Genomic DNA, 14,346 nt, shown 5'->3' with positions numbered 1-14,346 from the left:
GCTGACCAGCGGGTGACCTCACCGCTAGCCGCTAAGTTCCCACCATTGAAAGTAATGGAGGGAGCTGTGCGATGCGCTGTCTGAGTTCAGACAGCGCACAGCCAATCAGGTTAGCGCAACGAAGTTGCGCTTCCTGATTGGCTTTAGAGACCTTTCTGTGACAGCTGTCACTCTGAGAGGTCTCTCTGCATTCGGGGATAGGGGTCCCATGTGTAAGCATGGGACCCCTTTCAGTCCGGCATGGTACGGGTGTCCGTTTTTTTTTTTTTTAACAAGTACGTGGATTTATCTCTGGACCCTGGTTGAGGTGAGTATATTGATCTTTTCTTTTCAGGTATCCGTGGATTCTACTTGGAGAAGAGGACCGATGTCGGCGTGTGAACATAGGTAAGTATGTGTGTGTCGGCGTATGAAATAAAGTTTTACTGTCACGGTGTGTGTGTCCTGTTTTTATTTGGGTATTTTTTTTCCAGTAGAACTACAGGTACCAGCAGGCCCGTTTTTCTCCCGCATGCTGGTACTTGTGGTTCTCCAAGTACCAGCTTGCGGGGGGGAGGCTTGCTGGGACTTGTAGTTCTTCTGTAAAAAAACAATATTCTTGACATTTTACCAAGGCTATCAGCCTCCCATCCGCAGCCCTTGGATGGGGGGGGACAGCCTCGGGCTTCACCCCTGGCCCTTGGGTGGCTGGGTGGGGGGGACCCCTTGATTGAAGGGGTCCCCACTCCCCCAGGGTACCCCGGCCAGGGGTGACTAGTTGGATATTTAATGCCACGGCCGCAGGTCACTGTATAAAAGTGACCCACGGCTGTGGCATTATCTGTCCAGCTAGTGGAGCCCGATGCTGGTGTAAAAAATACGGGGGACCCCTACTCGTTTTGTCCCCCGTATTTTTTGCACCAGCACCAGGCGCAGAGCCCGGTGCTGGTTTTAAAAATACGGGGGATCCCCTGTCAATTTTTTCCCCGCATTTTTAGAACCAGGACCAGCTCGAAGAGCCCGAGGCTGGTTATGCTTTGGAGGGGGGACCCCACGCCATTTTTTTCAGGGATTTCACCATTCCATCTATAAAAAAATATATATATATATTATTTTTAAAAATATATAAATAATACTTGTGCCTCCAAAAAAGACAAACCAAGTACCTAATCCCTTCTAATATAAATAGATCTGATATTACCACGAAAAAAACCCACAAAAAAAACATGTTTTAAATTTTTTTTATTGGTTTCACCCTCCAAAGTGTGGCGGATTGAAAATGACGAATTTGCTGTCTAAAAGCACTGCTGTCGAATTTCCAAACTTGAATTGAATATGCTTTTGTCGAATTGCAGCACTTGTATCATTGCAGAAAAGTCGAATTTGCAAAAAGTCGAATTTCAAAAAGTCGAATTTTGAAAGTCCGTTTTTTTGACGGAAAGCACTGAATTGCATTGACGAATTTTTTTTTTTTGGCGAAAAATACCCGAAATTCGACAATTTCGGGAATTCGACCGCAATTGCATATACCCCTATGTCTTTCTTTTGTCCTCGTTGATGATGATAATAATAATAATAATAATAATAATAATAATCTCAGTAAAGCAGATTGGCCAGTGTTGGACTCTAGTAAGGAAGCAGCTGTTATACAGACATCCGTCACTTACCTGATACTGTGACGTTAACATATGTCTTTGACATCCACTTAAAACCAGGGTTTCCGCTCTTAACCAGCCTCAGCCTGTACTGCCCGCTGTGTTCATTCTTCAGGTTTTTTATCAGTATGGTGCAATCCTTCTCTTTCATTCCCTTATATTCCACATTGTTCTCAAATAAACTGTCAAGCTCTGTATTGTTGAGGCTATTGTAAGCAATTTTCCCTATAAAATCCTTTACTTGGTCATCGTACACTGGATTATGATACCATGTGTAATTGTTAACTGCTCCTTGGTAAGTAATTGTACATGGTAACAGGACACAAGAGCCACGCCAGGCTTTCACACTCTGTAAAACTTTCACAAACTCAATATCTTCGGAATAATAGTAACCTGAGCCTAAGGAACGAGTATAAACACAGATTTAATAATTCATATAAATTTTTAGTTTAATTTATTTTTGTAACATAAAATAATGCAGTCAGTCCCTGCAACATGAATAAGATAACAGAAATGAATCTTATAATTATAGCTATAAGTTTCAATTTCCGTCCATCTCAATTTAATATAAATTTTTTTGTTGTGATTTTTTTGTTTTGTTTTTAATGCTATAGGGCTTTTAACCTGCATGAATACTTAAGATGTGTGCTTTATGCAAAATAGGATTTGTTTAGTGCAACACAAAGCAATACACAAATTACATTTTGTTTATATCAGATTAATTTACTCAGTCATCCATTCATTCATTTTTTTTATACAGTCAACACCACGGTGAGTCAACAGAATATACTCTGAGGTTCATGGTTGATATACAATATTATGCTCTCCCCAGTGAGTGCACATCGTCACTTCCCAAATTCCTAAGCCAGAGAAACAAGCATGGGAAACCAGCATTGCACATGCGCAGTAATGATCTGTGTGTGTCGCTATTACGCCATCTGGTGTCCTTTGTCATCATTGCAGTTTTTGCAAATCTCTAGATATTTTTGGTACAATTGTATGCCATGGAATGAAATAATCTAGCTCTGCATGTGTGTGTGTGTGTGTGTGTGTGTGTGTGTGTGTGTGTGTGTCTATTTAATAAAAAAAAAAAGAAATGTACTGCAGGTAGGATGTAAATGTTAGTACTATTGTCTCTATTATAAAGAGAAATTAAGGTGTATTTACTAATCAGTGGGATGTCAAACCACAGAAATAAATGCTAAATCAGGCTTGCTTTGAATGTAATTCTGAAGCCATTTGCTTACCACGTGGTTGGAAAATATACCCCATAGCTTGATGTCAGTTCTACAGTTGTGCCCCACTATATAATAGCACATCTCATCCCCATAAAACACCACATCAGTACTCATAAATATAAAAAATGTTTTATCTGATTGGTTTTATTGCTTATGCTACAAGTGTTACTATGCTGACTGGGTGCTACAGACTTGCAAGGGCTTTTCATAAGCGCAAAAGGGTTGAAATTCATTTGATTTGGATTCTAGCAGTGTTGGTGTTGGCATTTGTCTTTGCTGAAAAATATATATTAAAAATATATATGACCGACAAAGTCTACAGTCCAGGCCTTCTAAACAGTAGCTCCTTGTCTGACTCTGTAGTATGCAAGAATCTAGGGAATCTAACTAATCTAACTCTCTCTGCAAATGTTATATCTGCCTCCCCTGCAGTGCACATGGTTTTGCCCAATTGCTATCAAAAATCCCGCTGCGATCAACTTGGAATTACCCCCATAGTTGTGTACAGTAGGCCATTGCTGTATCTTGCATATCTGTGTCACTGAGTGCACTTATCCATTCCATATCTGTGCAGCATTTTGTGAGCAGTATATATAGTATTACAGTGCAGCATTTTGGTGACCAACAGTATACATATATAGTACAGTACAGTAGGCCATTGCTATTGATATATTACTGGCAAATAACTCCACACATAAAAAATGGAGAATAAAAATGTGGAGGGTAAAATAGGGAAAGATCAAGATCCACTTCCACCTCGTGTTGAAGCTGCTGCCACTAGTCATGGCCGAGACGATGAAATGCCATCAAAGTTGTCTGCCAAGGCCGATGCCCAATATCATAGTAGAGAGCATGTAATATCCAAAAAACCAAAGTTCAGTAAAATGACCCAAAAATCTAAATTAAAAGCGTCTGAGGAGAAGCGTAAACTTGCCAATATGCCATTTACGACACGGAGTGGAAGCACTCATCCTCCCGCTAGAAAAATGAAAAGACTTAAGCTGGCAAAAGCACAGCAAAGAACTGTGCGTTCTTCAAAATCACAAATCCCCAAGGAGAGTCCAATTATGTCAGTTGCGATGCCTGACCTTCCCAACACTGGATGGGAAGAGGTGGCGCCTTCCACCATTTGCACGCACCCTGCAAGTGCTGGAAGGAGCACCCGCAGTCCAGTTCCTGATAGTCAAATTGAAGATGTCACTGTTGAAGTACACCAGGATGAGGATATGGGTGTTGCTGGCGCTGGGGAGGAAATTGACAAGGAGGATTCTGATGGTGAGGTGGTTTGTTTAAGTCAGGCACCCGGGGAGACACCTGTTGTCCGTGGGACGAATATGGCCATTGACATGCCAGGTCAAAATACAAAAAAAAATCACCTCTTCGGTGTGGAATTATTTCAACACAAATGCGGACAACAGGTGTCAAGCCGTGTGTTGTCTTTGTCAAGCTGTAATAAGTAGGGGTAAGGACGTTAACCACCTCGGAACATCCTCCCTTATACGTCAACTGCAGCGCATTCATCATAAGTCAGTGACAAGTTCAAAAATTTTGGATGACAGCGGAAGCAGTCCACTGACCACTAAATCCCTTCCTCTTGTAACCAAGCTTCTGCCAACCACACCACCAACTCCCTCAGTGTAAATTTCCTCATTAGACAGGAAAACCAATAGTCCTGCAGGCCATGTCACTGACAAGTCTGACGAGTCCTCTCCTGCCTGGGATTCCTCCGATGCATCCTTGAGTGTAACGCCTACTGCTGCTGGCGCTGCTGTTGTTGCTGCTGGGAGTCAATCGTCATCCCAGAGGGGAAGTCGGAAGATCACTTGTACTACTTCCAGTAAGCAATTGACTGTCCAACAGTCCTTTGCAGTAAGATGAAATATTACAGCAGTCATCCTGCTGCAAAGCGGATAACTCAGGTCTTGGCAGCTGCGTTGGTGTTACACGTGTGTCTGGTATCCACCGTTAATTCACAGGGAATTACAGAATTGTTTGAGGTACAGGTTGAGTATCCCATATCCAAATATTCCGAAATACGGAATATTCCGAAATACGGACTTTTTTGAGTGAGAGTGAGATAGTGAAAACTTTGTTTTCTGATGGCTCATTGTACACAAACTTTGTTTAATACACACAGTTATTAAAAATATTGTATTAAATTACCTTCAGGCTGTGTGTATAAGGTGTATATGAAAGATAAATGAATTGTGTGAATGTACACACACTTTGTTTAATGCACAAAGTTATAAAAAATATTGGTTAAAATGACCTTCAGGCTGTGTGTATAAGGTGTATATGAAACATAAATTAATTCTGTGCTTAGATTTAGGTCCCATCACCATGATATCTCATTATTGTATGCAATTATTCCAAAATACAGAAAAATCCGATATCCAAAATACCTCTGGTCCCAAGCATTTTGGATAAGGGAGACTCAACCTGTACTGTGTCTCCAGTACCAAATACCATCTAGGTTCCATTTCTCTAGGCAGGCGATACAGAGAATGTACACAGACGTCAGAAAAAGAGTCACCAGTGTCCTAAAAAATGCAGATGTACCCAATGTCCACTTAACCACGGACATGTGGATAAGTGGAGCAGGGCAGACTCAGGACTATATGACTGTTACAGCCCACTGGGTAGATGTATTGCCTCCCGCAGCAAGAACAGCAGCGGCGGCACCAGTAGTAGCATCTGGCAAACGCCAAATCGTTCCTAGGCAGGCTACGCTTTGTATCACCGCTTTCCATAAGAGGCACAAAGCTGACAACCTCTTACAGAAACTAAGGAACATCATCGCAGAATGGCTTACCCAATTGGACTCTCCTGGGGATTTGTGACATCGGACAACGCCACCAATATTGTGCGTGCATTACATGTGGGCAAATTCCAGCATGTCCCATGTTTTGCACATACATTGAATTTGGTGGTGCAGAATTTTTTTAAAAACAACAGGGGCGTGCAAGAGATGCTGTCAGTTGCCCGAAGAATTGCGGGCCACTTTCGGCATTCAGCCACCGCGTGCCGTAGACTGGAGCACCAGCAAACACTCCTGAACCTACCCCACCATCAGCTGAAGCAAGAGGTGGTAACAAGGTGGAATTCAACCCTCTATATGCTTCAGAGGATGTTGGAGCAGCAAAATGCCATTCAAGCCTATACATCTACCTACAATATAGGCAAAGGAGGGGGAATGCACCTGACTCAAGCGCAGTGAAGAATGATTTCAACGTTGAGCAAGGTTCTACAACCCTTTGAACTTGCCACACGTGAAGTCAGTTCAGACACTGCCAGCCTGAGTCAGGTCATTCCCCTCATCAGGCTTTTGCAGAAGAAGCTGGAGAGATTGAAGGAGGAGAGAAAACGGAGCGATTCCGCTTGGCATGTGGGACTTGTGGATGGAGCCCTTAATTCGCTTAACCAGGATTCACGGGTGGTCAATCTGTTGAAATCAGAGCACTACATTTTGCCCACCGTGCTCGATCCTAGGTTTAAAGCCTACGTTGTATCTCTCTTTCCAGCAGACACAAGTCTGCAGATGTTCAAAGACCTGCTGGTGTGACACTTGTCAACTCAAGCGGAACGTGACCCGTCAACAGCCCCTCCTTCACATTCTCCCGCAACTGGGGCTGCGAGGAAAAGGCTAAGAATTCCGAGCCCATCCGCTGGCGGTGATGCAGGGCAGTCTGGAGCGAGTGCTGACATCTGGTCCGGACTGAAGGACCGGCCAACGATTACTGACATGTCGTCTACTGTCACTGCATATGATTCTCTCACCATTGAAAGAATGGTGGAGGATTATATGAGTGACCGCATTCAAGTAGGCACGTCAGACAGTCCGTACGTATACTGGCAGGAAAAAGAGGCAATTTGGAGGCCCTTGCAAAAAACTGGCTTTATTTTACCTAAGTTTCCCCCCCTCCAGTGTGTGCTCCGAAAGAGTGTTTAGTGTAGCCGCTCACCTTGTCAGCAATCGACGTACGAGGTTACTTCTAGAAAATGTGGAGATGATGATGTTCATCAAAATGAATTATAATCAATTCCTCCGTGGAGACATTCACCAGCAGCAATTGCCTCCAGAAAGTACACAGGGACCTGAGATGGTGGATTCCAGTGGGGACGAATTAATAATCTGTGAGGAGGAGGATGTACACAGTGAAAGGGGTGAGGAATCGGAAGATGAGGAGGAGGTGGACATCTTGCCTCTGTAGAGCCAGTTTGTGCAAGGAGAGATTGATTGCTTCTTTTTTGGTGGGGGCCCAAACCAACCAGTCATTTCAGCCACAGTCGTGTGGCAGACCCTGTCACTGAAATGATGGGTTTATTAAAGTGTGCATGTCCTGTTTATACAACATAAGGGTGTGTGGGAGGGCTCAAGGACAATTCCATCTTGCACCTCTTTTTTCTTTAATTTATCTTTGCATCCTGTGATGTTGGGGGCCAATTTTTTTAAGTGCCATCCTGCCTGACACTGCAGTGCCACACCTAGATGGGCCAGGTGTTTGTGCCGGCCACTTGGGTCGCTTAGCTTAGTCATCCAGCGACCTCGGTGCAAATTTTAGAACTAAAAATAATACTGTGAGGTGTGAGGTGTTCAGAATAGACTGGAAATTAGTGGAAATTATGGTTACTGAGGTTAATAATACTATGGGATCAAAATTACCCCCAAATTCTATGATTTAAGCGGTTTTTGAGGGTTCTTTGGAAAAAAAAAACAGCCAAATCCAAAACACACCCGAATCCGACAAAAAATGTTTAGGGAGGTTTTGCCAAAACGCGTCCGAATCCAAAACATGGCCGCGGAACTGAATACAAAACCAAAATACAAAACCCGAAAAATGACCGGTGCACATCTCTAGTCTAAAGTGATCACAAGCGCTGAGTAGGTTTTTAGCTACTCTGAAACTACACAAACATTTTTTGCAGCCGCTCTGCGATACAACTGTTCTCACTTCTGCTAAGCTAAAATACACTCCCAGTGGGCGGCGGCATAGTGTTTGCACAGCTGCTAAATCTAGCTAGCGAGCGATCAACTCGGAATGACCCCCGTTGTGGTGGGTGATGGTGTATAGAGGGCCCTTTTGTAGGGCAGTAGGGCACATACATTTTAGTTACCTCCTCCTGACAGGCTTTTTGTCATAGAATAATTCTGTTTCTTACAGTATAATATATTTATTTAGAATTTCCAAGTATTCTGTAAAATGCCTACACTTCGGCAGAGACGTAAATGTATTAATTCTGATCAGATATCTAAGTAAAACAAACTATTGTCTTTCAAACTTAAATGAACACTTACATTTCTTCTTTGCTCAAATATAAACTACTGTAATTCTAATATAGATAACTGTTTGTCCCCCATAAATATGCATAAGTGAAACTCTATCTATCTATCTATCTATCTATCTATCTATCTATCTATCTTTAAATCACATCACTTTAAAAATACTATACAGTAGTTCAACTTACCTCCGTGCAACAAGAGTAGGCATATGTAAATCCTTATCCCCCAAATTAGGACATTGTCCATTATCCTAAAGAAAAATTTGGAAATGCAAATTGTTAAGATCAATAATTAATATATAACTATTTAAAGGACATTTAAATGAGCAATAAAAATGTTGCTAAATTTCGCAGCATTTTCTGTAAAAACATTTCTGTTATTTATATATTTTATGATACTGGGACAGACTGAGCGCTTTCCTTACATGGGAGACAAGAGCGAGTGCAGGATCAGTTGTAATCATGTCTGCAAAACCTAAAAAATACAGTAGTTTACTGGTATGTCTGTGAGCGAATGTTTTATGATTTGTGAAATATTTTTTTAAGACCTGAATTAATTTCTTGAATTGGGGCACCACGATTGGTGTATTGGTTAGCAACACATGTCCTGGGTTCGTTTCCCACCATATCCCTAACTGTGTGGAGTTTGTATATTCTCCACATACTTGAGTGGGTTTTCCCTGGGTACTCCAGTTTCCTCCCACAATCCAAAAACATACTTGTAGGTTAAGTGGCTCCTGATAATTTATTAATCCTAGTGTGTATATGTGTTTGTGCATTTGGTAGGGATCATAGATTCAGAGCCGGATCTAGCCCTTGTGGCGCCCCGGGCAAAAATAGGGGCGGGGCGTCATAATAGGTCGTGGTCAATGTGCCCCCAATAGTACTGCCCCTGTTTGTGCACCCAGTTGTATTACCCCAGTTTGTGCCCCCAGTAGTATTGCCCCCGTTTCTGTGGCTTTTAGAAATAAAAAAAATGAATACTTACCATCTCCGTTCCAGATTCCCGACTGCTGCTGCCCTCCGTCTCTGGCCGCTGGCGCCGCTCCTCTGATCTATGGGAGAGACGTCATGACATCTCTCCCATAGACACTAGAAGTCAATCATGACCCCTAGTGTCTAAGTGCCGCTCCTACAATGCCGTGCGGTGCAGCAGTACCGGCACGGGTGGAGGAGGGGGGGGGGGGGCACTACCAGTAGCGGATCTTGCCACGGCGGCGGCACCCCGGGCAAAATTACCGTGTGCCCGTACCAAGATCCGCTACTGCATAGATTGTAAGCTCCACTGGAGCAGGAACTGATGTGAATGGGTAAATAGTTTCTGTAATGCGCTGTGGAATATATGTGCACTATATAAATAACTGGCAATAAATAATAATTAAAAAAACCTCTAAATATTGGGGGGGCAAAATCTGAAAATAATAAAAAAAAAAATCAGGGAACATACTGCACTTATTATTTCAAAGAGGGAACAGATGCTTTTGCAATAAATTAAATGGACTGACCCAAACCTGTAGCCAATCAGAGCACATGACACATAGTTACAGTACTCATTAGTCCTGTGCATGTCTAGAATGGCGCAGCATAGATGTCATTAGATTCCTTGCTGGTCTTTCCCACCCGGCGGCACTCTTATATTGTATTCTGTCCGGAATACAGCCCATATTGGGTACATCAAAGTTACAGCAAATACATTGGAACAGGTGCTTATAACCGTTTTACCACATTTGTCACACAATTATTATTATCCTTTATTTATAAGGCGCCACAAGGAGTCTGCAGCGCCTTACAAAGAACATTAACAGAATAAGAATGAACAAAAGGTACTTACAGTAAAGAACATTGCAAGACAAGGACAAAATTTACAAAAATTGCTGCATCAGCGGTCACAGAGGTTTATTCTAAGTTGGGCACAGATGGGCAAAAATTGCAAATGGCTGATTTTCATCCATCTGTGCATGTGCACGATCTGTCTTAATGCGATTGCTGTCCGGATGATTGACAGGCGGCGGTTGTTGGGGGTGGGGGGGCGACGTTGCTGCATTGGGGGGAGAGTGGAGCAGGTAACGGAGGCATGTCATGGCCATTTTTGGGGCGACCTGATGATGTCACCTGCGTTTTTTATGATAGTAAACATAGCGGCGGTGCGCCTGCCTACGCAGACTGGCTGCATGGGCAGGGGTCAACATCTAACTATGGTTTCTGTGATGCAATCACAATTGAATTGCGATCGCGTCGTTGGGAGGAGCCATACATGCTGGGCGGCCTTGCCTGCGCTGGGCGGATCCTAGCATGCGATTTGATCCTAAACAGTTTTTGCTAATTTAGCAAAGACTTCTAAGGATTGAATAAGAAAGAGGTCGCGCTATAGAGCCAATTAATTGTTCCACACCATTCTCAATTGTAAAATATTTATTTAAAACATATAACCATATAAACATATATTATTCTTGTGATATTTAAGATCTGGTGTGGTCACAACTAGAGATGAGCGCCTGAAATTTTTCGGGTTTTGTGTTTTGGTTTTGGGTTCGGTTCCGCGGCCGTGTTTTGGGTTCGAACGCGTTTTGGCAAAACCTCACCGAATTTTTTTTGTCGGATTCGGGTGTGTTTTGGATTCGGGTGTTTTTTTAAAAAAACACTAAAAAACAGCTTAAATCATAGAATTTGGGGGTCATTTTGATCCCAAAGTATTATTAACCTCAAAAACCATAATTTACACTCATTTTCAGTCTATTCTGAATACCTCACACCTCACAATATTATTTTTAGTCCTAAAATTTGCACCGAGGTCGCTGTGTGAGTAAGATAAGCGACCCTAGTGGCCGACACAAACACCGGGCCCATCTAGGAGTGGCACTGCAGTGTCACGCAGGATGTCCCTTCCAAAAAACCCTCCCCAAACAGCACATGACGCAAAGAAAAAAAGAGGCGCAATGAGGTAGCTGTGTGAGTAAGATTAGCGACCCTAGTGGCCGACACAAACACCGGGCCCATCTAGGAGTGGCACTGCAGTGTCACGCAGGATGGCCCTTCCAAAAAACCCTCCCCAAACAGCACATGACGCAAAGAAAAAAAGAGGCGCAATGAGGTAGCGGTGTGAGTAAGATTAGCGACCCTAGTGGCCGACACAAACACCGGGCCCATCTAGGAGTGGCACTGCAGTGTCACGCAGGATGTCCCTTCCAAAAAACCCTCCCCAAACAGCACATGACGCAAAGAAAAAAAGAGGCGCAATGAGGTAGCTGTGTGAGTAAGATTAGCGACCCTAGTGGCCGACACAAACACCGGGCCCATCTAGGAGTGGCACTGCAGTGTCACGCAGGATGTCCCTTCCAAAAAACCCTCCCCAAACAGCACATGACGCAAAGAAAAAAAGAGGCGCAATGAGGTAGCTGTGTGAGTAAGATTAGCGACCCTAGTGGCCGACACAAACACCGGGCCCATCTAGGAGTGGCACTGCAGTGTCACGCAGGATGTCCCTTCCAAAAAACCCTCCCCAAACAGCACATGACGCAAAGAAAAAAAGAGGCGCAATGAGGTAGCTGTGTGAGTAAGATTAGCGACCCTAGTGGCCGACACAAACACCGGGCCCATCTAGGAGTGGCACTGCAGTGTCACGCAGGATGTCCCTTCCAAAAAACCCTCCCCAAACAGCACATGACGCAAAGAAAAAAAGAGGCGCAATGAGGTAGCTGACTGTGTGAGTAAGATTAGCGACCCTAGTGGCCGACACAAACACCGGGCCCATCTAGGAGTGGCACTGCAGTGTCACGCAGGATGTCCCTTCCAAAAAACCCTCCCCAATCAGCACATGATGCAAAGAAAAAGAAAAGAAAAAAGAGGTGCAAGATGGAATTGTCCTTGGGCCCTCCCACCCACCCTTATGTTGTATAAACAAAACAGGACATGCACACTTTAACCAACCCATCATTTCAGTGACAGGGTCTGCCACACGACTGTGACTGATATGACGGGTTGGTTTGGACCCCCCCCAAAAAAGAAGCAATTAATCTCTCCTTGCACAAACTGGCTCTACAGAGGCAAGATGTCCACCTCATCTTCACCCTCCGATATATCACCGTGTACATCCCCCTCCTCACAGATTATCAATTCGTCCCCACTGGAATCCACCATCTCAGCTCCCTGTGTACTTTGTGGAGGCAATTGCTGCTGGTCAATGTCTCCGCGGAGGAATTGATTATAATTCATTTTAATGAACATCATCTTCTCCACATTTTCTGGATGTAACCTCGTACGCCGATTGCTGACAAGGTGAGCGGCGGCACTAAACACTCTTTCGGAGTACACACTTGTGGGAGGGCAACTTAGGTAGAATAAAGCCAGTTTGTGCAAGGGCCTCCAAATTGCCTCTTTTTCCTGCCAGTATAAGTACGGACTGTGTGACGTGCCTACTTGGATGCGGTCACTCATATAATCCTCCACCATTCTATCAATGTTGAGAGAATCATATGCAGTGACAGTAGACGACATGTCCGTAATCGTTGTCAGGTCCTTCAGTCCGGACCAGATGTCAGCATCAGCAGTCGCTCCAGACTGCCCTGCATCACCGCCAGCGGGTGGGCTCGGAATTCTGAGCCTTTTCCTCGCACCCCCAGTTGCGGGATAATGTGAAGGAGGAGATGTTGACAGGTCGCGTTCCGCTTGACTTGACAATTTTGTCACCAGCAGGTCTTTCAACCCCAGCAGACTTGTGTCTGCCGGAAAGAGAGATCCAAGGTAGGCTTTAAATCTAGGATCGAGCACGGTGGCCAAAATGTAGTGCTCTGATTTCAACAGATTGACCACCCGTGAATCCTTGTTAAGCGAATTAAGGGCTGCATCCACAAGTCCCACATGCCTAGCGGAATCGCTCCCTTTTAGCTCCTTCTTCAATGCCTCCAGCTTCTTCTGCAAAAGCCTGATGAGGGGAATGACCAGACTCAGGCTGGCAGTGTCTGAACTGACTTCACGTGTGGCAAGTTCAAAGGGCATCAGAACCTTGCACAACGTTGAAATCATTCTCCACTGCACTTGAGACAGGTGCATTCCACCTCCTATATCGTGCTCAATTGTATAGGCTTGAATGGCCTTTTGCTGCTCCTCCAACCTCTGAAGCATATAGAGGGTTGAATTCCACCTCGTTACCACTTCTTGCTTCAGATGATGGCAGGGCAGGTTCAGTAGTTTTTGGTGGTGCTCCAGTCTTCTGTACGTGGTGCCTGTACGCCGAAAGTGTCCCGCAATTCTTCTGGCCACCGACAGCATCTCTTGCACGCCCCTGTCGTTTTTTAAAAAATTCTGCACCACCAAATTCAAGGTATGTGCAAAACATGGGACGTGCTGGAATTTGCCCATATTTAATGCACACACAATATTGCTGGCGTTGTCCGATGCCACAAATCCACAGGAGAGTCCAATTGGGGTAAGCCATTCCGCGATGATCTTCCTCAGTTGCCGTAAGAGGTTTTCAGCTGTGTGCGTATTCTGGAAAGCGGTGATACAAAGCGTAGCCTGCCTAGGAAAGAGTTGGCGTTTGCGAGATGCTGCTACTGGTGCCGCCGCTGCTGTTCTTGCGGCGGGAGTCCATACATCTACCCAGTGGGCTGTCACAGTCATATAGTCCTGACCCTGCCCTGCTCCACTTGTCCACATGTCCGTGGTTAAGTGGACATTGGGTACAACTGCATTTTTTAGGACACTGGTGAGTCTTTTTCTGACGTCCGTGTACATTCTCGGTATCGCCTGCCTAGAGAAGTGGAACCTAGATGGTATTTGGTAACGGGGGCACACTGCCTCAATAAATTGTCTAGTTCCCTGTGAACTAACGGCGGATACCGGACGCACGTCTAACACCAACATAGTTGTCAAGGCCTCAGTTATCCGCTTTGCAGTAGGATGACTGCTGTGATATTTCATCTTCCTCGCAAAGGACTGTTGAACAGTCAATTGCTTACTGGAAGTAGTACAAGTGGGCTTACGACTTCCCCTCTGGGATGACCATCGACTCCCAGCGGCAACAACAGCAGCGCCAGCAGCAGTAGGCGTTACACGCAAGGATGCATCGGAGGAATCCCAGGCAGGAGAGGACTCGTCAGAATTGCCAGTGACATGGCCTGCAGGACTATTGGCATTCCTGGGGAAGGAGGAAATTGACACTGAGGGAGTTGGTGGGGTGGTTTGCGTGAGCTTGG

At 44.5% G+C, this 14,346-nt stretch overlaps 1 protein-coding gene across 4 annotated transcripts in view; it reads right to left on the bottom strand.

Annotated features, from left to right (window-relative positions):
• Positions 1 to 14,346, bottom strand: part of CD22 (CD22 molecule) — a 182,523-nt gene that overhangs the window by 112,219 nt on the left and 55,958 nt on the right. For all 4 annotated transcript variants that reach the window (XM_063942307.1, XM_063942308.1, XM_063942305.1 and 1 more), the window contains exons 2-3: positions 8,339 to 8,403; positions 1,647 to 2,033 (exon numbers count right to left, since the gene is read on the bottom strand). In XM_063942307.1, the coding sequence (XP_063798377.1) occupies positions 1,647 to 2,033; positions 8,339 to 8,403 (452 nt within the window). The remainder of the gene's footprint in view (positions 1 to 1,646; positions 2,034 to 8,338; positions 8,404 to 14,346) is intronic.

This window comes from Pseudophryne corroboree, chromosome 10, assembly GCF_028390025.1.
Source record: "Pseudophryne corroboree isolate aPseCor3 chromosome 10, aPseCor3.hap2, whole genome shotgun sequence".
In the NCBI taxonomy this organism is placed as follows: Eukaryota; Metazoa; Chordata; class Amphibia; order Anura; family Myobatrachidae; genus Pseudophryne; species Pseudophryne corroboree.
The sequence above is the reverse complement of the archived record's forward strand: the minus strand, read 5'-3'. Positions and strand labels throughout refer to the sequence as shown.